Source organism: Pseudorca crassidens, chromosome 5, assembly GCF_039906515.1.
Source record: "Pseudorca crassidens isolate mPseCra1 chromosome 5, mPseCra1.hap1, whole genome shotgun sequence".
Taxonomy (NCBI): Eukaryota; Metazoa; Chordata; class Mammalia; order Artiodactyla; family Delphinidae; genus Pseudorca; species Pseudorca crassidens.
The window spans coordinates 137,972,590-137,997,773 of NC_090300.1; the positions used below are offsets into that span (position 1 = coordinate 137,972,590).

Below are 25,184 nucleotides of genomic sequence, written 5' to 3' on the forward strand. Positions count from 1 at the left end.
TTTTGTATTTGAAGAAGTGTGTATAATTTTATGTGTCAGTAAACCAATTAGCTACCATTTAATTTCTTTTACCTTAGAAAAGGAATACAGATACTTATATCTGTAAACTTACCATCTAACACAATTCCAGCAACTTCTCTCCCAACAGGAAAGAAATCCTTCTCCATCTTCATTTCTGTTAGAAGCTAAATAATGACAAAGGCTTGAATTTATTGTCAAGAATAAATCCGAACCTCTTTTCATACATGAGGAAAGCAGGAGCAAAAACCAAACCACATAAAAAGCAAATATGACTCCATTTTTGGCATCAAGACAAAAAGCAAGTAACTTCACAAAACAGGTTCCTCTATAGAGTAGGAAACCAAGTTTGCTGAGGAATTAGTGGACATTAGGGCTTAGGTATGAGTATTACCATTCAAACCACCATCAACATACTTTAACATCTTTATTCTGCCAAATATGAAGGGAAATTATAGCCAGAACAATTCTCAGTTGGCTAAACACTTTGTACCAGTCACCTCATTTGGGTGGGGTGGGTTTGAGTGTTTCTCACAAGCCTTGGGTTAGGGAGTAGGTGAGAAGTCGTGATGGATATACACAGGGCAACTGCGACATAATCTCAGGCTGGAGTTTCTTCTTTTAAAGAATAAATTATTTATTTATTTTTCATTTGTTTATTTAATTTATTTATTTTTGGCTGCACTGGGTCTTTGTTGGTATGCGCAGGCTTTCTCTAGTTGTGGCGAGTGGGGGCTACTCTTCACTGCGGTGTGCGGGCTTCTCATTGCGATGTCTTCTCTTGTTGTGGAGCCACGGGCTCTAGGCGCACGGGCTTCAGTAGTTGTGGCACTTGGGCTCAGTAGTTGTGGCGCACGGGCTTAGTTGCTCTGCGGCATGTGGGATCTTCCTGGACCAGGGATCGAACCCGTGTCCCCTGCACTGGTGGGAGGATTCTTAACCACTGACTACCAGGGAAGTCCAAATTATTTATTTTTGAGAGATTACTATGTTGTTAGATTCCGACCACATTCAGCATTTGATTTTTAAAGTGACAAGAGTGTACATAGATAAGCCTGTAGTTTAAGCTCCTTTTATACTTTTCTAAAAGTATAAAAGTTACTATACTTTTATAATAATACTAGAGATGCTGAACATATTTGTAGATATGTTAGTATTTTAGGAACAGTAAGTAAAAAGAAATTGAAATAATTTTCTTGTATATTTCCCTTATTTTTCAATTCTTTGATCTCCTATACATACTTCATTGCCAGAAAAGTCTCTTTCTCAATGTGGAACTTTACCCTTTTCCTAAGATGTTCACATAACATTCTTACAGAAATACTCGGTGTTTTACAGTGTTTATTTTTTATGCAGAGCTAAAATCATGGTTATGGCAATTGCACCCTGTTCTCCTTCACTTACCATAAGCATCTTCTCACATTCCTACAGTTTCCATAATCATTATGATTAATAGTTGTAAAATCAAATTTATTTCACTGTAATTTACCATTTCTTTCTGTTAGACATGGAGATAATTTCCTAGACCAGCATTTGAATGGATTTTTTGTAGTTTTATAAAGAGCATCTTGGAAGGGCTGAACACAGATCTCTCCAGATAAGGAACAGTAGATTATTCCCAGTGAAAGGACTTCAGGGCATCTCACTAATTCACTTCTCAAGTCATGCTCATGTTACAGAATCGCCCAGTGGAAGCCTATACCTTTGTTCTGTAGTTTCCCTAAATGTGACTTTACTGAAGAAAACTTTTAGATCCCTAGAAGTTATGCTGACATTATAAGCCAATAAGTTAAGGGTCCAATAAAACTATAGTATTCCTCTTTATAAAACTGAGTAAATGGGCCTGCTCTATTTATCATGGCACATTTAACCATACTTTATTTATTTACCATTTGAAGACTTTCCAGGCACTTCGTGGTCAATAATGGAAGATTACTGTGGGGTGGTGTGAGGTGGTGTATGAGAGAGAGAGACAAAGAGAAATGACAAGAAGAATATGAACCCTATCAAGACTTTGACTAGAAATATCTACAGACTAGAGACTTAATAAATTAATTTTAGGTTTCTAGTTTCTATTTTTACTATATTTAAACAGTCACTTCTTCCTTGATTATAGGCCTTAGTAATTATAAATTCTCAGCTTTTCACAATGTAAAGGAGTTTATAAAATATTTTCATATAATAATATAAAATGCATGACTTCAATTAGGCTAATAATTTACCTTAATATAGAAATACACAAATGAACATTTAATTTTTTCCTAGCTGTTCTATTCTTCTAAGAATGATAATTTCTTCGTACTCAGAAGTCAGTTGTTATTATTATAATTTTTGTACACTAAATATATTGTGAAACTCTCATTTGACTTTTGGCCAAAATAAAAGCACCAATACCTTTGTATTTATACCTTTGTATTTATCTGGCTCAGAGCACAAGCTTTAACTTGAAGCTTCACATAGTTATCCTCTGTAACAGGAAGATTTTCCTAGAACCAAATAATAAAATAATTACACATTCCTTTGAGAATATGCCTTCATGTCGCAAAAATTTTCACACATAATCGAACAAAATCAAACAGACTCCAAATCTTACACCTAACTTAACTGGAAAAGGAACAAGCAATTATCCTATAGCATATAATACAAAAGAATATAGGGAATTTGGGGGTAAAAATTTTAAAAAGCCTTAGTTAGGGTACATATTTTGAAAAGGTACTTAAGATACTGACAGGGATATATGTGTAGGCAATGAACACAGGATAACGAAGTAGAGCAACAAATACTGTACCTCATTTTAATTTAAATAATCTCAAAGCATCAAACCTTCATGCAGGGATAGCCTTAAACACATACACATAATATATACAGTGTACTGATTATGGAATTTTCTTAATGCTATAAATAAAGTTCGTTAGTGTCATTTATTAATCTCTGCCTTATTTAACATCTTTTTGGACATTTCAGCATGCCCCATGGCACTCTGGGGTCAAAATACAAATTTAATAGAACTTAATTATTCCTCATATTGCACAGCTAGATATAACTTCAAAGGCAAAGATATTTCAGACTCAGGTACACAATGTCATCCACCAATGACACCAATAATTAAAATGCTTTCTTCAACCCCTGATATGCCCAATATTAGATCAAAAGTTGGCTAGAACAGCTACTTGCACAGTGCCTCCTGTGTTCTATCAAAGGGATCACTGTGTTTAATTTGATATGAACACAATACTCTGGGCTATCCCTTTTTAAAACTCAGATTTGATAATTGGTGATAACACGAATATATTCAACAATATTGATGAATTTGTGGATTTTACTCATGATTGTGTGAACCTGGTGATGATTGCTCCTGAGAGCCAATCAAAACTCTTAGACCTTTCATCCTGACCCAATGGTAGAAACCAAGCTGTCTGAGGTTTAGAGTCCTAACTTAAATGATTTTGGAGCTGTAGAAAGATAACACAGGAAAACTGGACTGTGTTCATGAGCTGGAAATTTTTATTACTACTATGAAATATACAGGCACTATGAAATACATATAGCACTTAGTTTTCATCCCTAAATTTACAGTGCGATAATGACTCTGGCCTGCCACAAACCTTTCAATCACCAATGTATGAAAATTCTACTATCTATGCTTAAAGTGGTAAAAAACTGGAAACCATTTAAGGCTTAGTGAATGAGGTAACTTCGCACAGCTCAGAAGTTAGTGTGAAAAACAATGCTTTTCCACCTCTTTCATTTCCCAATATGAGAGAAAGTATTTTCTCAAATATGCCTACAATCTGAAAACTCACTTTACTGTGGTCTTCAGAATAAACTGGGTTAATTTCGCAACACATAAGACTACTGAAGTTGTTCTGTTTTCCTAATCTTTTATGCCACCACCCTGAGGAACTAAAAACTCTTTTGTAGCAACTCTTTTAAAAAATATAGTTATACCACAATATGGACCACTGTTTTCACATAAGATTAATTTATAGGGTTTCACTTAAGTAATTTTCACTCATTTAGTTCAACTCAAAATAATTTGTAATAGGCCATTTAAAACTGGGTCTGTCACATATGGAAAATACACTATCTTGTTTCATTTAATGATTAAACAATTTTTCTTACCCTTTCTTGGAACACAAATGTTATTTCTTCACTTGTAGAACTCTGTTGAAAATATAAGCCTTTCATAGTCACCTAAAAACAAAAAAAAGAAAAAATATACATGAAATAAACTAATCAACAAAACGTCTTCCAGATCAAATGAAAGGAAAAATTGAAAAATAGTGCTGGCAAAGGATAAAATGACAACTCTAAGTGTTGTCTTCAAACGAATTCAGGTAATAGTTCTTGAAAGCAATCAAACAAGATAGTATGCAACAATCTCTGGTACGCATTTGAGAATGGGCTTATAGTTCAGCCTTTCACACAAAGGTGAGCATGTGCTTAACTTCACTTTACTGTTCAATAAAAAGTTTGAGATGTACTTGAAAAAATAAAAAAAGCCTTATGCAGGCCAGAGGGCTCAATTTTAATAACCAAAGGTGTCAACGAAAGGGCTTTCAAAGTCTTAAAAAAGACCATTAAAAAAGGAAAAAGTGGACAATCAAGACACTCATTGAAACTGTACCCCTAATTCCTCTATATCAGTTTATAAGCCATTTAATGGAAGTATTTAAACCTGTATTCTGCAGACTTCTTGAAGCACCTCTAAGGATTCACAGCCGTTCCTTTAATGTTCATAGTAATTGTATGACAAGACTATTTTTTAAATGTAAATTTTATAGAAGTACTGTATAAAATACACATAGAAGGGCTTCCCTGGCAGTCCAGTGGTTAAGACTCCGTGCTTCCAATGCAGGGGGTGCAGGTTCGATCCCTGGTCAGGGAACTAAGATCCCATATGCTGCGTGGTGCCGCCAAAAACCCAAACAAACAAGCAAAGGAAAACTTACCAAAAAAAAATTAACTAAAAAAAATACACATAGAAAAGTTCACAGATCCTAAGTGTACAGCTTGCTGAATTTTACAAAGTGTATGTGGCCTTGTCATTGCAGGAAACACATCACTAGAACTCCAGAAGCTCCCTGGTTCCCCTTCTAGTCACTACTTTGCCCTCCTAAGGACACTCAATATCCGAGTTTTAAGAGCAGGTTAGTTTTGTCTGTTTTTTACTTTATATAAATGAAATCATGCTCCTTTATGTTTAGTTTCTTTCTCTCAGTGTTATGAATTTCACTCATGCTGTTGCCTGTAGTTGTATTTATTTCATTCATTCTCATTGTTATCTGGTATTCCATTCACACCATTGTTATATGGTATGAATAAATTACTATTATCCATTCCACTAAAGATAGACATTTGACTGTTTCCAGTTAAGGCTTTTACAAATTATCCTGCTAAGAACATTCTTGTACATATTTTTTGGTGAAAGTAGTATAGTATTATTGAATTTATTTTACGGATGAGCAAACTGAGACTTACAGAGGCTAAGGCACATACCTGGGGTCTCAGAGCACCCGCTGGGCTACAGCTGAGACAAATCAGGTGCTAACAACTCCAAAGTCATTTTTCTTAACCATCATATTTAATGGTTTTCTATTGAGCTGCTAACGTTAGATGTATCACTTAAAACTAGAATCCTATCTCCTATAGTTTAGGATTGATAATTAAGTGCTTGTTGACAGAACTAGCAACCCAACTTGTAAGGCTCACTGAAAAATGAAAATGTGGGGAAACTTGTCCAGAAATTATTAAAATTTCAAGATGGTGACAGCCAAGCATTTAAACCAAGCCTGAGTCCCTTCTGAGTGTGAGGTCCATTGTGACTGCATAGGTCCCGTGCTCATGAAGCCGGCCCTGAAAGCAGAATCTTAGTGGATCTAATGGAGCTGTATAGTGGATTTTTACTGAGCAGTTCAGTAATGGTTGCTTTCTAGAAGGTAATAATCAAATGCTGGAACTAAGAGAAATGAGTACACATTCCAGACATTTATAGAAATTATGTATGTAGCATCTATCAACAAAGTACATAAAGAAAAGAAGAGCCAGGTAGGAAGATTAAATTAAGTCTAGCCCTCTGGTTAGAGAAGCCCTCTGGGGTGGGTGTGTGCGTGTGTACATACATCAATATGTTTGCTGGGGTGGAGGGGACAGGGGAAGAACCTAAGCACAGAACAGAGGCTATGCATTCCCTTTTATAGAAATCTAAGCTCTTCTGCCTAGTTGTCAAGGCTGTCTAGATGCATACCCACTGTCCCTAGTCTACCTTACTCCCCCCATTTTTCCAACACATACCCTGTCTGATCTAGTCAGCATGACTTCACACCATATGGCCACCGCTGTCTCAGGGCTCCAAGGCACTGCCTGCTCTCTGAGACTGCACAGTACTTACGCTATAGATTCTGTGAAGTAAATAAAGCTCAAGTCCTATTCCCTATCTGAAATCACCTCCCAATGACTTGCAATCTACCCCATCTGTCCCATGCTTCTAGATTTCATTGTTACATACTAACAAACAAAGCCTTGCTTTATTCACTCACTAACTAGTGGGTTTTCCCAGCTATTGCTTCAAAGAATCAATATTCCTTATTACGAAGTAAATAAACCTCTGCTCCTACTCAGTCTGGAGCTACTGGAGTTGCCTTTTTGAGAAATGAAATAATTACACATCAACACCTCGATTTCAAAGTGTCTCCCTTTGTAATTCTGGAAGCCACTGTCTTCCCTGCCCATTGCATCTGAGAACATACGGCATGTCTCCCAGATCAGCAGTCACGTGGATCTCATACTGTATGCACCTCCAGTTTCAAAGACCCTGGAAGCTGTTTGTGTGAACCCCTAGTGTCCCTTAAGACAACTGTTATATACATAATACTGCCAGTATTTTTGGTCTGATCATCCTAAATAGTTCCTCCAAATTAGATTACAATCAATCTGGCTGGTAGAAAAAAGTAATGTTTAGTTGGTCCAATGAGGAAACATGTGGGAGCAAAAAAACCCCTCAAAGTTACAAAGTGAAGAAAGAGAAGTGTTTTTACAAAAGTGGCCAGAAGAAAATCGAGGAACTATTACTTGTTTTGCAACCCCAAAAATGAGTACTAAGCTCTTTTTTTTTAAAAAAAATAATTAATTTATTTATTTAGGCTGCGTTGGGTCTTCGTTGCTGCACAAGGGCTTTCTCTAGTTGCAGCGAGTGGGGTTACTCTTTGTTGCGGTGCATGGGCTTCTCATTGCGGTGGCTTCTCTTGTTGCAGAGCATGTGCTCTAGAAGCACAGGCTTCAGTAGCTGTGGCAGGCGGGCTCAGCAACTGTGGCTCTCAGGCTCTAGAGGACAGGCTCAGTAGTTGTGGCGCATGGGCTTAGGTGCTCTGTGGCATGTGGGATCTTCCCAGACCAGGGCTCAAACCCGTGTCTCCTGCACTGGCAGGTGGATTCTCAACTACTGCGCCACCAGGGAAGTCCCAACACTAAGTTCTTAACAGGGAGAAAATGGTAGAATGGATGATATTCAAGTCCCACTAAGTTTCTTAGGCACTGGTCCAGATTAAATGGAACACTTAGTCCACTATTTAACAAAATTTTTATTGAATGTAAAGATATTTGCATACAGAAAATAAAATAACTGAACACCTCATAAAATAAAAGTATAAATTAAATGTATATTATTTATCATGCCATTTCCAAGGATGAATGTTATGCAACCTCAAAATTATATATTCTACTGTAAGCTTTCCTTTATCAAAGAAGAGCTACGGGGCCTCCCTGGTGGTGCAGTGGTTGAGAGTCCACCTGCCGATGCAGGGCACATGGGTTCGTGCCCCGGTCTGGGAACATCTCACATGCTGTGGAGCGGCTGGGCCCGTGAGCCATGACCGTTGAGCCGGCGTGTCCGGAGCCTGTGCTCCGCAACGGGAGAGGCCACAACAGTGACAGGCCCGCGTACCGCAAAAAAAAAAAAAAAAAAAAAAAGTACTACGTAAAACTTTTAAATAAAAATAAATCTGTTTAAAAATATAGGCTGATGTAAAAAGCTCTATAAAAAGCATAAAGATTTTAAAGTTTTCCAGGTACATCTGATTTTAAATATATTTGACATAAGTCCACAAATTGAAGATTATGGTTGTAATATTTTAAATTTTTATAATGGTAACATATTAAAAATTTGGAGAAACAAACATTAAGACCTCTATTTTAAATAATTTTTGGTACAAAGCAGAATAAGGAATTTGCATAAATTAAACATTTACCATAAATAACACCAAGAAAGTAGTTAAAGAAAGTACTATCTTTTAAGGAATTTCTAAAAAAAAAACAATGGGAAGAAATTTCAAATGGTTTCATCTTAGTTATAACAACATGAACTCCACTTGCTGTTCCCCTGCTACACTATGCCCCAAGGAGCTCATCTATTAATAATTGTAAATAAAACCTCTACAGATCATTCCTTATCTACACTTTCAGACCAAAAGTGTTCTGAGTATCAGATCAACCTCAAAATCAATGGACATAAAACTAGACTCGTTTTTTTCCCCCAAACAGGATTTTGCTGTACCAAACTTCAGTAATCGAGGACATTTTAGAATCTATCATAATTCCTTCCTCTGCATTAAGTTATCAACCATAAGGCTTCCTTTTCCTTTATAATGTCCTGGCTTACCTGCTCATTTTATTTGTTAGCACAAGCGATGGGCTAACACTGCAATGCCTCAGGCTTGCGCTATGGCCACAGGCTGCTGAATGGCTTTCTTTCTTTCCTTCATCCAATACACCTGTTACTCTATGAACAACTTAAGCCTGAAAGTCCAAACTCTTCTTATATGCTCAATTTTCCATTTCTCCTCAACACAAACTTTACAATTTGGTGGCCACTTCAGGTTCGGGATTCAGTTGTTTCTTTTTTGGTGGGGGGATATGCAGGCCTCTCACTGCTGTGGCCTCTCCCGTTGCGGAGCACAGACTCCGGACGCGCAGGCTCAGCTGCCATGGCTCACGGGCCCAGCCGCTCCGTGGCATGTGGGATCTTCCTGGACCGGGGCACGAACCCGTGTTCCCTGCATCGGCAGGTGGACTCTCAACCACTGTGCCACCAGGGAAGCCTGGGATTCAGTTTTAATGCTTCTAACCCACCCTAATTTATATTTTAAGGAAAGCACAGATACACTGTCAAGCAGCTAGGCTGCCAAAAAAACCAGATGAAGTCAACTCTGAAATGTTGGCCCATCATGCTGGGCCTAGTGTACAGCATTATGATGCTAGCTGGATTGTTAGGGGTAAATCTTCAGTTATATTGAAGAGGTGACAATACTAAGTTTTAACAACGTTCTTACCCATCTGTGGGACTTTTCATACATATCTACATATCACAGAAAGAAGTATGTCAAACCATGTACCCATAAAACATATGGTCAGCATAATCCAAGTAACTAATGGAGGTTTGGTTCAAATACCATACTTTGCAGGTTGTGGAGGAGACTGGTAGTCCTAACTAGATAGGCCAGCTCTGCTTCTTAAAGAGGAAGGCATATCTCTACATCTTGCAGGCAACAGTCTCTAGAAATCCGTATATTTCAAGGACACTTTAGATAAGCAATGAATACATAGGTGTTTGGCTACACACTGTACTGTTCTCCTGGGTCTGTTACAAGATGGGCATGGGAGACACTGTGATAGTGGCTCATACCTAGCTAAACCTGGAAAGCATTTCTAGCTAATAACATGTATTATGAGAAATTTTTTTTTTTGCGGTACGCGGGCCTCTCACTGTTGTGGCCTCTCCCGCTGCGGAGCACAGGCTCCGGACGCGCAGGCTCAGCGGCCATGGCTCACGGGCCCAGCCGCTCCGCGGCATGTGGGATCCTCCCGGATCGGGGCACGAACCCGTGTCCCCCACATTGGCAGGCGGACTCTCAACCACTGCGCCATCAGGGAAGCCCCTATAAGAACTTTTTATTTCACATTTTAGGTATATGATTTAAAACAGGAAAATGCATGAAGTTGCAATGGTTCCTCTTACTAGATGGATTTCAACTAGAGGCTGGATACACATTTACAGTGGCATCATAAAGGAGATTCAAGCATCAGTTGAGGGGGTCGAGGGACGAGATGACCATAACAGTCTCTTCTAATTATGAGAATCTAGATTTATATGAACATTATCAAGACATACTCAATTGAATTTATACAAGTGACGCATAATCTTTACAACTCACACAACCTGAGATCTAAAGATAGGTGAAGAATTAGGAAAGGAAAAAAAGTTTTTTTGATATGGGCTTTAGGTGGACGCAACAACAAGAGGCATTTGATTGGATACGTCAAATTGTTGGCTATATATGCAACAAGTGGCTTCAGCAATGACCTCTTCCGAATCGCAAAAGAATTTCTGATTAATTCTCCTGCCTCTAAGAGAGCTTAACTATTGTTATTTGTTGATTTACAAAATACCTTTTCACTTAAGAATTCTTACTAGTAGGACCCCCTTGCTAGTACTGCTGGGAGGTGGGTAGTGGGTTGATTGGGGAAGTGGGATGGTTATTAATTGAAAGATTAGAAATTTTTGCTACAGTTTCTATTTGATGTAGGGCCATTTAATACAGTAAGATCTAGAACGACAGAAACTTAACTTTCATTTATATTTCTGAATTAGCATAATATTTTCCCATATTGTACTACTGGGGAACAGTGGAGCCAATGGTGGCATGAATGACAGTCATCCCTTCCTGCTGGCTTAATCATGTGACACTGGGACAATGAAGGTGATGAGGAAGACAAGCAATTGAGGGATCCTCCCTATATCTCTAATATATTCTCCCTCTTCTCCAACTGACTTAAGGGATGTTCTCCACAGATTAACATTATTGCAGTTTGTCAACACTTAGTTTTCTAAATCACTATAGGATTTTAAATCAATTCTTACTTCAGATGCAAAGTAGGACATGTAATTTTGATTAAATATTTACTAATAAATTCACAATCAAGGGAAAATAATACACAAGATGTCATCTTTATTATAATGTATAAAAAGAGAAGAAAATTATTTTGCAAAATACTACATTTTAGCATTATGTGGATATGTGTGTTTTTGCTTTTCTACTCATAAAACTGTCATTAGCTCAACGTATACTGTTTATTGGGTCTAGAAAAATCATAAATAAAGCTGTCTTTGAACTATTTTATGTGAAGTTCACAGGAGCAAGAAAACATTTTTATCAATTAAAAAAATATTTCACCAAAAACAACCCCCCAAAACACTGTGATTCCATAGTGAAACATTTTAAGAATTCCCAAGCCTTCCCTTTTTCCTCCTTCAAGGAGGTACACAAATGAACCAAGACACATTACTGTCCAGGGTATAGTACTGGTTCAGAGGCCTATATATTCCTTGAGGTTTTGTGCACTCTTCTTCAATCTAGAACTGTGATTTTGAATGCACAGCACAAAGAGTTGTAAAACTACCAAAATATTTCACTGCAACTGACAGGCAACTTTGCCTTGTATGGTGAACCTTCTCTTTCAAATCTGAATGTCTCATCCTCTGCCATCTAGAGCAGAGGCATCAATAAGTTGAAATTAGTGATAAAAGGTAATAATTAGACACTGCAGTGATTGATGGATACAGTTGAAAAGTCATAACTGACCCTACCCTGAATCCTGGCTTTCCTACTTATTCACTGTATGACTTGGGCTACGTAATTTTAACCCTCTGGGCCTTAGATTCCATACCTATAAAACAGGAATAATAACAGTAGTTACCTCAAAGGGGTACTGTAAGGCTTAAAAAAATACATGCAAAGCCCTCAGTACAATACCTGGCACACAGTAAGTGCTCAATAAACGTTGACTGTTTTTACTATTATTTCTGTAAACTGAGCAGAGAACTTGTAAAATATCAAGAGTTCCAAAGCCCATTTCACAGAGCAGCGAGGGGTTCTGTCCAGAGCAACTTGAGTTTTAACACCTTTTAATTTTGGCCGTGGGCTATTATATCATCTAGATCTGTGCCACTAGCCACCAAAGAGCCCTTGAACTGTGCCTAGTCAGAACTGAGATGTGCTGTTAGTGTAAGATGCACATCAGATTTCGAAGACTTAATATGAAGAAAAAGAGAATGAAGAATATCTCGATTTCAAAATGTCTGATTATGTATCGAAACGATAATATTTTATTTTTTATCTTTGGCCACACCGCGCGGCTTGTGGGATCTTAGTTCCCCAGACCAGGGATGGAACCGGGGCCCTTGGCAGTGAGACCTCGGAGTCCTAACCACTGGACGGCCAGGGAAATCCCGAAATGGCAATATTTTAGACATCCTGGGTTAAATGAAACTTTAAAATTAATTTCATGTTTCTTTTCTTTTTTCTTTCTTTCTTTTTTTTAAAGGTGGCTCTCATTAAATCTGCACTCAGAGCTGATGGCGAGCTTGTCAAACTGCGGATTCTCAGGACCGCCCAGACCTACACAATCAGCATCTGCGCTTCAGTATGATTCTGAGGTGGTTCTCACGCACTGCTCCAGTGTTCCTCTGTTGAGCTTACTCTGGAGGACAAACCTGGCCCTACAGTTACATAAATGCGAATACCCTGGCTTTAAGTAAGTGCTCACCGAAAAAGAAAAGTGGAGAAAGCGGCGGGAGGGAAGGAGTAAGGTAGAAAGAAAAAGAAACTCCAAGTAGAGGAACAAAAAGATGCAGGAAGGGGAGAAATCCAACCTGGGAGATTCAGTGGAAGGGAACTTCCAGACTTCTGCCTCCATAAATGTGGAGAGAGATACAAACTGAGGTAAAATCTACCATCCAAACCTGTAAGGACCAGGAAATCGTCAGTCAATTCAAGTCTTACCCGCCCCTCAGCGGCCTCAGCTAAGCGAGGCCTGGGCCCGAGAGATCTGAGGACGGTAACCACCATCCGCCCCAGGGCTCGACGGTTCGCCGGGGAGTCTCCCGCTCTCTCCCCCAAGGCCCGGTTGCCCAAGACACGCAGCACGTTTCTCGGCACTCACCTGCCTCGGAGCAGCTCCAACGGCCTGCACCTTCACCACAGCCACCTTCGAGTCCTTCTGCAGAGGGCCCGCCCCCTCTGGGCCAGGGGCTGTTCCCATTGGCCAGGCCGCTCGTCAGTCTCGGAGGCTCTCGGACTCCCCGAGGCTGTAGGGAACGCCATAGCAACCGAACATGGAACTACATCTCCCGGCATGCTCTACGGCGATGCACTAGGGGCTACCAATAAATGCGCGAAGTCCTAGTTGCCGAAGGGTTCAGTTTTATGCAAATATCAGTTAAAGACCACACCCTTCCTCATTCCAACCGTATCCCCATCATCTTCTTTGGACTGTGCCCCGCCTCCCTTTTGCCTCCACATTGTTCTTTCCTTTAACACTTTCCGTTAGTTGAATGCATCCTAACTAGTGTCTCGCCTCGCACGGCAACGGAGAAATGCACCGAAATCGTGGAACAAAATATGCCTAAGCCCCGTCAGGAATATCCCAGACCTGACGTCTCTAGTTACGCCTTCAGGAAAGGGGGTGGGGAGGAAGGAGAGACCAGGTCACGCCCCCTTTGCACTTGCTGATTGGTTTATTCGGCTGTCACTCCGTCCTCTTTCATTTTTTTCAGCTGCCCCTCCTTTGGTTCCCCGCGGTGGGCGGGGCTAGAGGTAGGGGGCGGTGAGGAGGTGTAGGCCCCTTCTTTCGATTGGTAGATTTTTTGTCCCCACCCACCCGGGGGCGGAGATGGAGGGGTGGATGGGAGCAGGGGAGGCAGCTGAGGGAGATGAGGAGATAGGCGGGAGCGAGGGAGCAAAGGAGGTAGAGAAGAGCGGAGGAGAGGGGAGGGAGCGCAGCTTGGTTGCTCCGTAGTACGGCGGCTCGCAAGGGAGAATCCCGAGCGGGCTCCGGGACGTACGGAGAGGCGGGCGGGCGGGGATGGTGTGCGGGGCTGCGGCTCCTGCGTTCCCTCCCGCTGCGAGTGAGCTGCACTGATTTGTCCCTGGGGCGGCAGCGTGGACCCGCCTGGAGATGAGGTGAGGAGCGGGCTGGACCGCGGCGGCCTGGACCGGGAAGGCGGCAGGGGCGGGGGTCGGCGCGGGGGTCGGCGCGATGGCCGCCTGGGGCGCCCGTTCCCCGGGCCGGTGCGCGTCCCTCCGGGCGCCGTTCACCCTTTGCCACACGGTCGGGAGGCGAGGCACCCGCAAACCCTGTGCCTCGTCCTTCCTATTCTCCCGGGGGCTGCGGTGGGGCGGCCGGCTGGCGGGCGCCGGGAGGCCAGGGCTCCGCGACGGACTGAGGGGGTGGCGGCTACGGGACGGGCTTCGGGTTGAATGGGCGTCTGCAGCCGTGGCCGGCGAGCGGGGTCCCTCCTTCCTCAGGGGGGACGTGGGGCGGTCGGTCCTTCCAGGGCTGACCTCGCTGCCCTCGGCCGCCTGAGCCTGGCGGGCTGGCCAAGCCTCGCTTCCCCGCCAGCCTCCCGGGGATCCGGAGCTCGCGGGGAGCGGCGTCGCGCCTCCCGCCTTTCTCCCCCGGCCTTGAGTCCCCGGCTCATCCCTTTTTCTCTCTCCTGTGCCTTCAAAATCCCTGTCAGTGAAGGACAGTCAATGCCGTTTGGCCCTGAGTCCTCCTGCTGGGGCTGTCTCTGATGGTATTTAACGGAAAGCGGCTCTCCTTTCAGTGGGAGCGCGTCCCCGGTGTCTGCCGTTCCCCTTCCTTTCTTTACGCACAGACACGGCTTTACGGTGTGGACCGAAGGCACAATTACCGGCTCTTGCTTGAACGAGGAAATGTAATCAGAATCCCCAGGAAAAGGAAACCAACGAGGAATGGGTTGCGCCTTCCTTTACTACTTGTTTGCCTTTGGATTAGAAGGCAACTTCGTAGATTATATTTCCTATAGACATCTTTTGTTGTGATTCAGACTAAAGGCGTTGCTTTTGAAGAAATAAATTAGCGGCTTCTATGTTGAGTTGAAGGCTATGGAGATTTTTGATGGCCTCTTAATATGAAAGTTTCCTTTAGAACTTTGCCATCATCATTGCTATTCTGAAGGCAGCACCAGCCTGAAATTTTAAATACATGCAGACTCCGGACAGATGCGTTTCTTTGTGCTTATCTGCTGGCATCCTACTCTTAATGTTTCCGTGGTCGGAACGTACAGATAATAAAAACAAGTACAATAAAAAGTATAGATACTAAAAACAAATACCATACCAAAAAATGCATCTGGAAAATCTCAGTTCTGTCAACGGGGAGGCAGTTTTTACCAATCCCTTTGAAAGGATGAAGACCAGGCTCAGAGATCTCATGGATTATGTGGTGGACAGGATCTGAGGGAAGGAACTGGGGCCATGGATCCAGCAGGCCAGCTGGTTTATGTAGTGCTACTCTTAACCTCTGAAATAGGAGGAATGTATTTGTTGGGATACCTTTATTTTTAGATGACTTAAGGTGCAGAAGCTTAAACGCCCCCAAAGTTATGATTTCTACCTGTCACTGAGAACAAAATACTATGTGTTTTTGTTCTCAAATTTTTAATAGTTTACTTGAAACATTTATGTTGTTTTGATGGTTGTTTGCTTATTACTAAAGAAAAAACCATTTTAAAATATTGAGTTCTTTCTGTAGGAGGTTTGTAAAGAACCCAGAAACTTTAGGTAATCTAAATTGAGAAATGAGGGACACTAATTTAGTGATGGTTTAAAAACTATTTAAAACTTTAAGTAGCTCCAGTAAGGAGCATTTCTGATACAACTTTTTTTTAAAGGCTATTTCTTTATCTAAGAATGTTATCTATTGAAATTGCTGAGGCACATGGTACCTTCACAAAACTCTATTATTATTCTGCCTGAGTAAGAGAGGAAATGAACAAATTTTTGATGTACTTTGGAACCCTGTGGATTGTTCAGATACTAAGCATTGTGAAATAGGGCATAAAATGAGTGGTAGCAAGTTAGTTCCCTGAAATGTTTGTCTCTCTTAGCTAATTTTCTTTTTTGCAGTTGACTAGCAATTTCCTTTTTCTTAATGCTTATCCCTAATATTGGTAGTAAAATTCTGCTTAGGTTCATGTTTTCCCCAAATAACTAGATTAAGGCAAACTCAAATCTATAATGGGGGTTAAGAAGGCGGTGCTGGTAAATCCCTCTACTCTTACTCAGCTTTTTTTTTTTTTTTTTTTCCGGTACGCGGGCCTCTCACTGTTGCGGCCTCTCCCGTTGCGGAGCACAGGCTCCAGACGTGCAGGCTCAGCGGCCATGGCTCACGGGCCCAGCCGCTCCGTGGCACGTGGGATCTTCCCGAACCGGGGCACGAACCCGTGTCCCCTGCATCGGCAGGCGGACTCCCAACCACTGCGCCACCAGGGAAGCCCTTACTCAGCTTTTTAATTTGCTAGATTTGTGAATTATAGGGAATTAATTACAGGTCGGTTGGGTTTATATTACTCAGTTTACATTCCACTGCCATAGAGCTTTTCTCTTCTGAATGATCATTCTCTTCTGAATGGTTCCACTTACTGACGGGTTTCTCAAAGTCTGGACCTCAGAACACTTATATCAGCATTGCCTGAGGTTCTTGCTAAAAATACAGACTCCTGGAATCTGATTTCCAGCAAGTCCTCCAGGAAGTTTTCTTGCACAGTAGCGTTGGAGAACCACTGGCATTGTGCTTCCTTCTCACTGAGCGTGTCCTAAGACCATGTTTTGAAGAGGATAGCAGGTTTTTTCAAGAGACAATAACTTTTATCCCTTAGGCTGCTAGTAAAAAACTATGACATTCAGGTATGTGACACACCTATAATATAAATTTCAGAAGGGCAGAGACTTTGGTTCATCATTGTACCTCTGGTGCCTAGAAGAGTGCCTGGAGGAGCTTCATGAAACTCTTGAGTGAATTACATCACAGTGAGGCCACGTCTTTAAACCTTTACTTGTAAAGTTAATCTTATCACTTTGTAGTCATTGATTTTAAGCTTGGAGCCGCAAGTATTGTACCCCAGTCATTTCTGTAAGTTTGGTTGGCTCTGAAAGGAGAGAATCTTTCCCAAGCTTAGACTGCTCAAGGCGATAAGCTGGAAAGAAGGCTCCTAGCAAAATGTTTGCTTAGACTCAAAATATAAATATAAGTCACAGTATAGTGATAAATTACTATGGTATCACTACATTAAAATGCCATTTTATAAGCTATGATAAGCCCAACATAATGCAATAAAAATTGGTTTCCAAAAAATGTAGAAAATTGGTATGTTTTCTGATTTTATTTTTCATCCTCGTAACATATGACCTTCACTCCTTTTTTTCAGAGTCCAGCACAGGACTCAGCCCCATAAATAACAGCTTCTGTTGTGTAGTTGAGGGGATGGATAGTTAAGAGTGCAACATCTAGAGAATATTGGGTTTGACCACACATAGTCTGTGACTTTGATCTAGTCACCTAACCTCTCAGTGCCTCAGGTTTCTCAGCTGAAAATGGGAATAGTTGTAGTAAAATTTAATACTTCTAAGTGCTTGCTTAAGTTCTTCAGATCCATTCATTTAATAAATGGTAGTTACGATGATCATAAAAAGTTGAGGTATATAAAAATATATGAAACTCTAGCTAGTCCGCTCAGTTTTTGTACTACTGTACTTTATGGTAGTAAATAGAAATCCATTGCTTAAAAAAGAAGTCTCTTGCTAATTTCTTGGCACTAAATATGTATAATTTTTAAATTATAACAATAACTAAACATTAAAAGTATTTAATAAAACATCAAGTTCTATGCAAATTTTTTTTCTAAATAAAAATAAACCTGTCATCACTTTCAGCTTAATAGTATTATTTCAGAAAGAAACTAATAATCAGTTTAGATAATCCCTTGTATTTTAAAGAATCGCATGTTTACGGGAGAACAATTGAAATACAGAACAGCAGAAAGTAGAAAACCATAAAATACTTAGAGGTCCACTACCTGAATACATTTCTCTCCAGACCCTTTTTCTGTGTGCATGTGGTTATTTATATACAGTTTTTGGTAGCAAATATGGGATCCTGCTATACATGATTGTTTTGTAACCTGTACTTTTTTTCTTAACATCTTACATGAATCTTTTCATGTCTGTATAGTCAGTTATAATAGTAGTTGAATAATATTCCATTTTATGGGTCTGTGATAATTTAACCAATTTGTTTTTATTAAACATTAGTTTATTTTTTTCCCACCACTATAATCAGTATCTCTGCAATGACTATCCTCCATGCATCTCTATATATACTTTTGAGATTTTTTTTCCTTAGGATAAATTTCTAGAGGTTTGATTGCAGGATCAAAGTGCATGCTATGGTTTAAGAGTTTTTGATACATATTTCCAGTTTGTCATTTTGAAAGGTTGTAGCAATTTACACTGTTAGCATGGTGTATGAGAGTTCCGTTTCCCTCCCCCTTCCTTTTTTTGGGAATGACTTAACCAGTGACAAACCTAGTGAATTGTTTTCATTTTTAGGAAGAAGAATGGGATGTTATTGTGACCAGTTTGATGGTGTGATATGGAAAGTCAGAAAATTCATACACCTGTCACAATGATAGCTAACTATTTTTTTTTTTTGGCTGTGCTGGGTGGATTGTGGGGTCTTAGTTCCCAGACCAGGGATTGAACCTGTGCCCTCTGCAGTGGAAGCACGGAGTCCTAACCACTGGACCGCCAGGGAATTCCTGATAGCTAACGTTTATTGAGTCCGTTTACAACATTTTATAAGCATTAACTCACTTAATTTTCAAAATTTTTCTGTTCTTTAGATGAATATGACTTGGAAACCAAGGTACCTGCAGTTAAGTAACAGAGAGCCAGCAAGTGGCTATGCAGATTTGTTACTCTAGAGCCCAAACTCTTAGCCACAGCGCTGGATTGCCTATTTCCTGCACATGTTGTATGGCACTGGGGGTACTTTCTACATTCCTGATTTCTGTTTTGAAATAACCTAGCAGTTTCTTGGCGTGCATTAATTTATTAAGTAGGTGGGGCACAGATTTGAAGCCCTCTCATTGAGGGGTTCATCGCATAAGTTAGCACATAAACAAGCCTCATGTCCTGTCTAGCACCCACCTCTCAAAGCAGTGTGCTACCCTTTCCTCTGTAGTGGTTTTCCTAAAGCACCCCTGCGTGAGAAACAGGATTAGAGTCACAGAGAACACTAGCGAAATTGGAAAAGGCAGTTTACTTGTGGTGTGGACTTGCCTTGGAAACACGAGACAACGTACAGAAGTGTGATTAGGGAGACAGCCGGGAGTCTGTCCAAACATTTCTATGTTGGCCGGTTTGGAGATTTGAAGTGCCCAGTGGAAGTTCAGTTCAGGAATGCAAAGGCCTCACTGTAGAGAGCTGTCACCCATCCATTGGGAGACCATTTAAAAAAAAAACCCTTCTATTCATAAGTGTGATGGTAGAATATCATTAAAGTTTTGTTGCTCATGACTGTAGCCCTCTAACAAGGTGAATTTCCAGTAAGCTAATCTGTTTGAATTCATCATTGCTCTTTTCACCTTTTTCTAGTAGGACTAATGATTGGCAGCTTACCTGACTAGCTTATTGCCCAGAGAGAGGGCTGGTGAAATCATTTTGACTTCAGCTCTCTGGCCTTAGTTTGAGCTGCTCAGTCAGGCAGGACGACCACCGCTCAGTTTTAAGCTGGACACCAAAACCCACTCTCACTGTTGTGAGGGCTGGAGCTTCACCCAGGCCGGGTGGGAGTGGTCCTGGGGGCACTTTACTCCTCATCCAGTGGTGGAGCCAGCAGGTGAACTGAGGGATGCGATAGTTTCGGATTCAGCTGAATTTGAGAAAATATTGTTGGCCAAAAAGCTCATTCGGACTTTTGCATAACATCTTACAGAAAAACCCGAACGAACTTTTTTGTGAACCCAATAACAAGGTCATAGCAGTTGGTCAAAGTTTTTTTTAATCCTTGGTGGTTAAAATTAAACGTCTTCTCCCTAATGCAGCTAAAAAAAAAAGTTAGCTATCATTGTGACAGGTGTATGAATTTTCTGACTTTCCATATCACACCACCAAACTGGTCACAATAACATCCCATTCTTCTTCCTAAAAATGCAAACAGTTCACTAGGTTTGTCACTGGTTAAGTCATTCCCAAAAAAAGGAAGGGGGAGGGAAACGGAACTCTTGTACACCATGCTAACGCAGGAGGGCCAGCTTTGGATCCTGTGTGCCTTGGTGAACCCTTTGACTTGTTTCTCTGTCAGGGGTGGTTTTGTTCATCCCAGCATTTTGTCTGCAAGTCCTTCTGGTGACTGGTGGATACTGGGAAATGGACAAGGCCAACTGGCTTTTAGTGTCATGCTTTCACCAACCTGGTTACGAAGGACACTGATTCTTATGATAAAACCTTGGAAACAAGGTGTCATCGGAGTCATTCGTTGTGTGTGTGTGTGTGTGTGTGTGTAGAGGGCTAAACCTCTCTCTGAGGCAAATTTCCCGAGCAGTTTTATTCTAACAAGAGTAATGTGTTGTATTATAAGACATTGTATAAACACACACACACACACACACCCCCATTCCTGTGCATTATCTATAATAAGAGTGTTGTGGATCCACTGTTTTATAAAAATCAATTCATTTCTGCTGTAATCTTAGGATAATAGATTTTAGAAGCAAGTAATCTTTCAGTTTCTGGAATCATTTGAAACTCAACTGTTCCATTCTTACAGAATTAGGGTATTCCACTTTGATCACTGACATATAAAAGCTGTATAGCTAGTAATGAGAGAAACCTTGAAAAGTTGACAAAAAAATTAGTACCATTCCTGGTATATATACCAAGTTTCAGTAGTTAAAGGTACACCCTCCTTTATTTCTCCTCTTTCTTTCACTTACAATAAATAATATTAAACAAAGTCAGTAAATAATAATATGTCTCTTATAGGTAGTACTGCTTATTTTCAGATACCTTGAGATATTGTCATTAAAATTGCTGTTTTAATATTCTTTAAATGATTAGAGAAATTGAGGAGGGAGAGAACCTGGTAGAGGGGTTGACTAGGGTGTGAGCTCCACGAGACAGGGAGTTTTGTCTGCGTTCCTCTCTGCCTTATCCTCAGGACTTAGAACAGTGTCTGGTGCACAGTGGACACTCAACAGTCGCATGCTGGCATGTTGAATAGATTAGTGTTTGAGGCTCTGTTTACCTGGAGGCCCGAGTCACCCAGGTCAGGTGAGCACTGGAGAGACAGGTGAGGAATAAAGGAGACAGGAGCTGGTTTGGATTTTATTCAGAGTCAGTGGAAGTAGGAAGCCAACATCAGTGTTGTTTTGTGGTTTTTTTTGTGGTACGTGGGCCTCTCACTGTTGTGGCCTCTCCCGTTGCAGAGCACAGGCTCTGGACATGCAGGCTCAGCAGCCATGGCTCACGGGCCCAGCCGCTCCGCGGCATGTGAGATCTTCATGGACCGGGGCACGAACCCGTGTCCCCTGCATCGGCAGGCGGACTCTCAACCACTGCACCAACAGGGAAGCCCCCAACCTCAGTTTTAAGCAGGGGAGTACCTTTTGTTTGAATAGATTCCTCTGGATGTCACGTGGGAGTGGACTGGAGGAGAGCAAGAGAGAAATGTTAAATTGACCCTGCTTTCAGTTATCTGAAAGTTGACATTTCTACCTGGCCTTGTACTTTTTCTTTGCCATGAGGGTAATAAGATTTACTCTTTGATGGGGTGAGATGAATAGTGATTTGTATAAACTTTTGAAGTTCTCTGAGGAAAAGAGAACCCCATAAAACCACTATTCTTATGGATCAAATAAAATAAAACAATGTAAAATAAAGATCAGGAATTATTTAACTTTTTAACCATTAATTTAATTGAGGTTATGACTATAGATTTCTGATAGGAAAGATTTTTCTGTTTACATTTTTTGGTGAAAGAAACTTTAAATATATGGAAATGAATCCTTAAAAATAGCTGTTTTATGAATTGAGTGTCTATAGAAGCTATTCATTTTGAGGAAGATCTTATTTGTAAAATGCTAATATTGTCTGTCCAATCTGGTGTTTTAATTGGTATCAAAGGGAGGGAAATACTGCAGTAATTGTAACCTTACGTTACTTCCTTAGTTCTGTTAGTTTTAAACCATAGTCATTATCTATTATCTTTAGTTGTTTTGATCTCATTAGGTTAAGTGATATTGCAGTTGTGATTTGGTAATTTAAAAAGTAACATGTTTTTCTTACTACAAAAGCAATGCATGTTTATTGAAGAAAACTTTGGAAATTCAGATAAAGTAGTAAAAGAGCGTATCTGGAATCTCACTGTCCAGAGATAATGACCATCCATACCCTGTGAGGGATCAGCTTGCTCAAATTACCTAGAAGTTTAGTTGTATTCAGTCTGGGAGACATGAAGGCATGTTAGGGACTCTGGGGACTGAAGATGGTCCCATGGATGGGGCAGCCCAGGGCCAATCTGCCCAGACATTTGTGGCCCTGGGAGGATGCATCTTGGTGTTACTACACCTTCTAGCTTTTTAAGAGAAGCTGGAAATCTAGAAATATGGATTTAATAAGAAATCTCCCAATTTTTATGTGGGCCACAATTTTTAATAACACGCTGGGGTTCAAACAAAGCATACCTGAGGGCTGCATTCAGTCTTTTTTGCCTTGCCAGTTTATAACCTCAGATATATATAGTTTTGTAGCCTGTGTTTTTCACTTAGTATATTGGAATATATTCCCAAGCCTTAACCGTATGCTACCTCGGCAGTGTGTACCTGTCTACTGTTTCCTTACCAGCATTGGGTAGAACCAACTCAGAAAAAAAAAAATCTTAGCCAGTTTTATTAGTTTTAACTCGCATTTTTTGGTACTGCTGATGAGTTGAACATTTAAATGCTTATTGGCCTTATACAGATTTACTTGGTAACCAGCCACCTTGCTGGAACTCTGAGTTCCAGTAGTGCTTTGGTCATTTATTCAGTGCTTCTCAACCTTTCTAACATTGTATAATATTTGTACCACATCAGTCCTAGTAATTAGTACTAATGGCAGGCATCATCCCCTAAACCTGAGGGCATCAGTACCTTGAGCACACCCCTAACCCATGTTAAAGATCTACAGGTGAGAAGTTCTGAGTTTGGTCAGTGGTGTAGTGAATGTTTGAGCACGTGCTCTGTGCCTGGCATTGCTCTAGGTGTCCAGCCTTGAACCAAGACAAAGGTCTCAACTCTCCAAGACCTCATGATTTTTTTCATTTCTTTTGAGTTTTTCATGTAGACCATCATATTTATAAAAGATACTTTTTATTTCTAGAATTTATAATTAATTTTTTGGCTTGTATTTCTTACTGACATGAACTCCCCAAACAGTGGTGAATGCTAGTTACCCTCTCATTTCTTAAATTCAGTTAATTCTCTTAAGTTCTATTAAACTCTAGACTTTGGTGACCATTTCCTTTATTTTGATGATGAGAAAACCAGGGTACAACCCTGGGAATGTGTAATGGGAACTTTTGGAGTGTCTGCCTGACTCAACACGAATCCCTTAACTGTCCTCTAACCTAGACATCCACTCCCCTGCATACTTCTTCATTCCCACAGAAGACACAGAGGATTGAACCAGGTTTAGGGACCCTGACCCAAGGTAGTCCAATCAGTGTCCTTTCCTGGAGATTTGACCTCAGTGTGTTCACGGGCCATAACGTAAAAACTTGGGAGTTATAGGCAGTTACGTTCTGCTGTTGTGTCTGGGGACAGATAAAGGTGGTTTGTGGATGGAGAAAATAAAGCAAGTATCTAGAGAGAAGCAGGAAGAGAGAACTACTACCTGAGACTGATAACTTGAAACATCTCTTCCAGTTCTTTCTGGAGCTGGTTGCATTCCTGTTTCTGAGTTCTGTGAAGTCCTCCTATATTCTTATGATTACATCCCCCCTCCACTGAACACACGTGTTAGTTGAAGCCAGCTGATGTTGGGTTCTGTTACTCTGATCTAAGCCTTCTCTTCATTTTCAGCTCTATATTCTTTTTATAATCCTACCTCATCTCTTGTATTTCTTGACTATCGTCTGAGGAAGTTCTGAATTTATTATTATTTTCTCCATATAACAGCAACATCAAAAATTAAGGATACACTACTATATATAAGTTAGATGGGACTTCCCTGGTGGCACAGTGGTTAAGAATCCACCTGCCAATGCAGGGGACATGGGTTTGATCCCTGGTCCGGGAAGATCCCACATGCCACGTAGCAAGTAAACCCATGCACCACGACTACTGAGCCTGTACTCTAAAGCCCGCGAGCCACAACTACTGAGTCCACGTGCCACAAATACTGAAGCCCGAATGCTCTAGGGCCTGCATGCTGCAACTACTGAGCCTGCATGCTGCAACTACTGAAGCCCGCGTGTCGAGAGCCCGTGCTCCACAACAAGAGAAGCCACCACAATGAGAAGCCTGTGCACCGCAACAAAGAGTAGCCCCTGCTCGCCACAACTAGAGAAAGCCTGCACGCAGCAACGAAGACCCAACGCAGCCAAAAAAAGAAAGATAATCAACAAGGACCTACTGTATAGCACAGGGAACTCTACTCAGTATTCTGTAATGACCTATATGGGAAAAGAACCTGAAGAAGAATGGATATATGTATATGTATAACTGAATCACTTTGTTGAACACCTGAAACTAACACAGTATTGTAAATCAACTATACTCCAATGTAACATAAAAATTAAATTAAAAAAATTAGGGGCTTCCCTGGTGGCGCAGTGGTTGAGGGTCTGCCTGCCGATGCAGGGGATACGGGTTCATGCCCTGGTCTGGGAGGATCCCGCGTGCCGTGGAGTGGCTGGGCCCGTGGGCCATGGCCGCTGAGCCTGCGCGTCCGGAAGCCTGTGCTCTGCAACAGGAGAGGACACAACAGTGAGGGGCCCGCGTACCGCCAAAAAAGAAAAAAAAATTAAAGACAGCAAGAGACACAGAAGTGCAGAAATTTAAGCTAATTTAGGCAATTATGATTTTATTGGAAAGGCCATTTTGCAAATGTGGATGCCCCCTCTGACCTCTTTTAAGCCAGTTCAGATCTCTAGCTGAGGGAAAACAGAAAAGAAGAGATTTTGAACTTAATTCCAAATGCCCTAGAATTTCAGTGGAGTTACTCCCCTTCACATACATATAACCGTTTGACCTCATGAAAAAAATGATA

General features: G+C 41.0%; 2 protein-coding genes across 7 annotated transcripts in view; one reads left to right on the plus strand and one right to left on the minus strand.

The window, feature by feature from the left end:
- Nucleotides 1-13,532, minus strand: part of CRYZL1 (crystallin zeta like 1) — a 34,721-nt gene extending 21,189 nt beyond the window's left edge. For 2 of the 4 annotated variants that reach the window (XM_067739405.1, XM_067739402.1), the window contains exons 1-4: nt 13,015-13,531; nt 4,141-4,212; nt 2,427-2,504; nt 113-185 (exon numbers count right to left, since the gene is read on the minus strand). In XM_067739405.1, coding sequence (XP_067595506.1) covers nt 113-185; nt 2,427-2,504; nt 4,141-4,212; nt 13,015-13,113 — 322 coding nt within the window. In that variant the 5' untranslated portion in view covers nt 13,114-13,531. Of the gene's footprint in view, nt 1-112; nt 186-2,426; nt 2,505-4,140; nt 4,213-12,724; nt 12,815-13,014 lie in introns of all 4 variants that reach the window. The other 2 variants (XM_067739404.1, XM_067739403.1) reach the window with 2 other exon arrangements.
- A 238-nt stretch (nt 13,533-13,770) lies between these two features.
- The window catches only part of ITSN1 (intersectin 1), a 232,299-nt gene continuing 220,885 nt past the window's right edge, over nt 13,771-25,184 (plus strand). For 2 of the 3 annotated variants that reach the window (XM_067739396.1, XM_067739397.1), the window contains exon 1: nt 13,778-14,033. The gene's annotated coding sequence lies outside the window, so the exon portion shown is untranslated. Of the gene's footprint in view, nt 14,034-25,184 lie in introns of all 3 variants that reach the window. The other variant, XM_067739398.1, reaches the window with a different exon arrangement.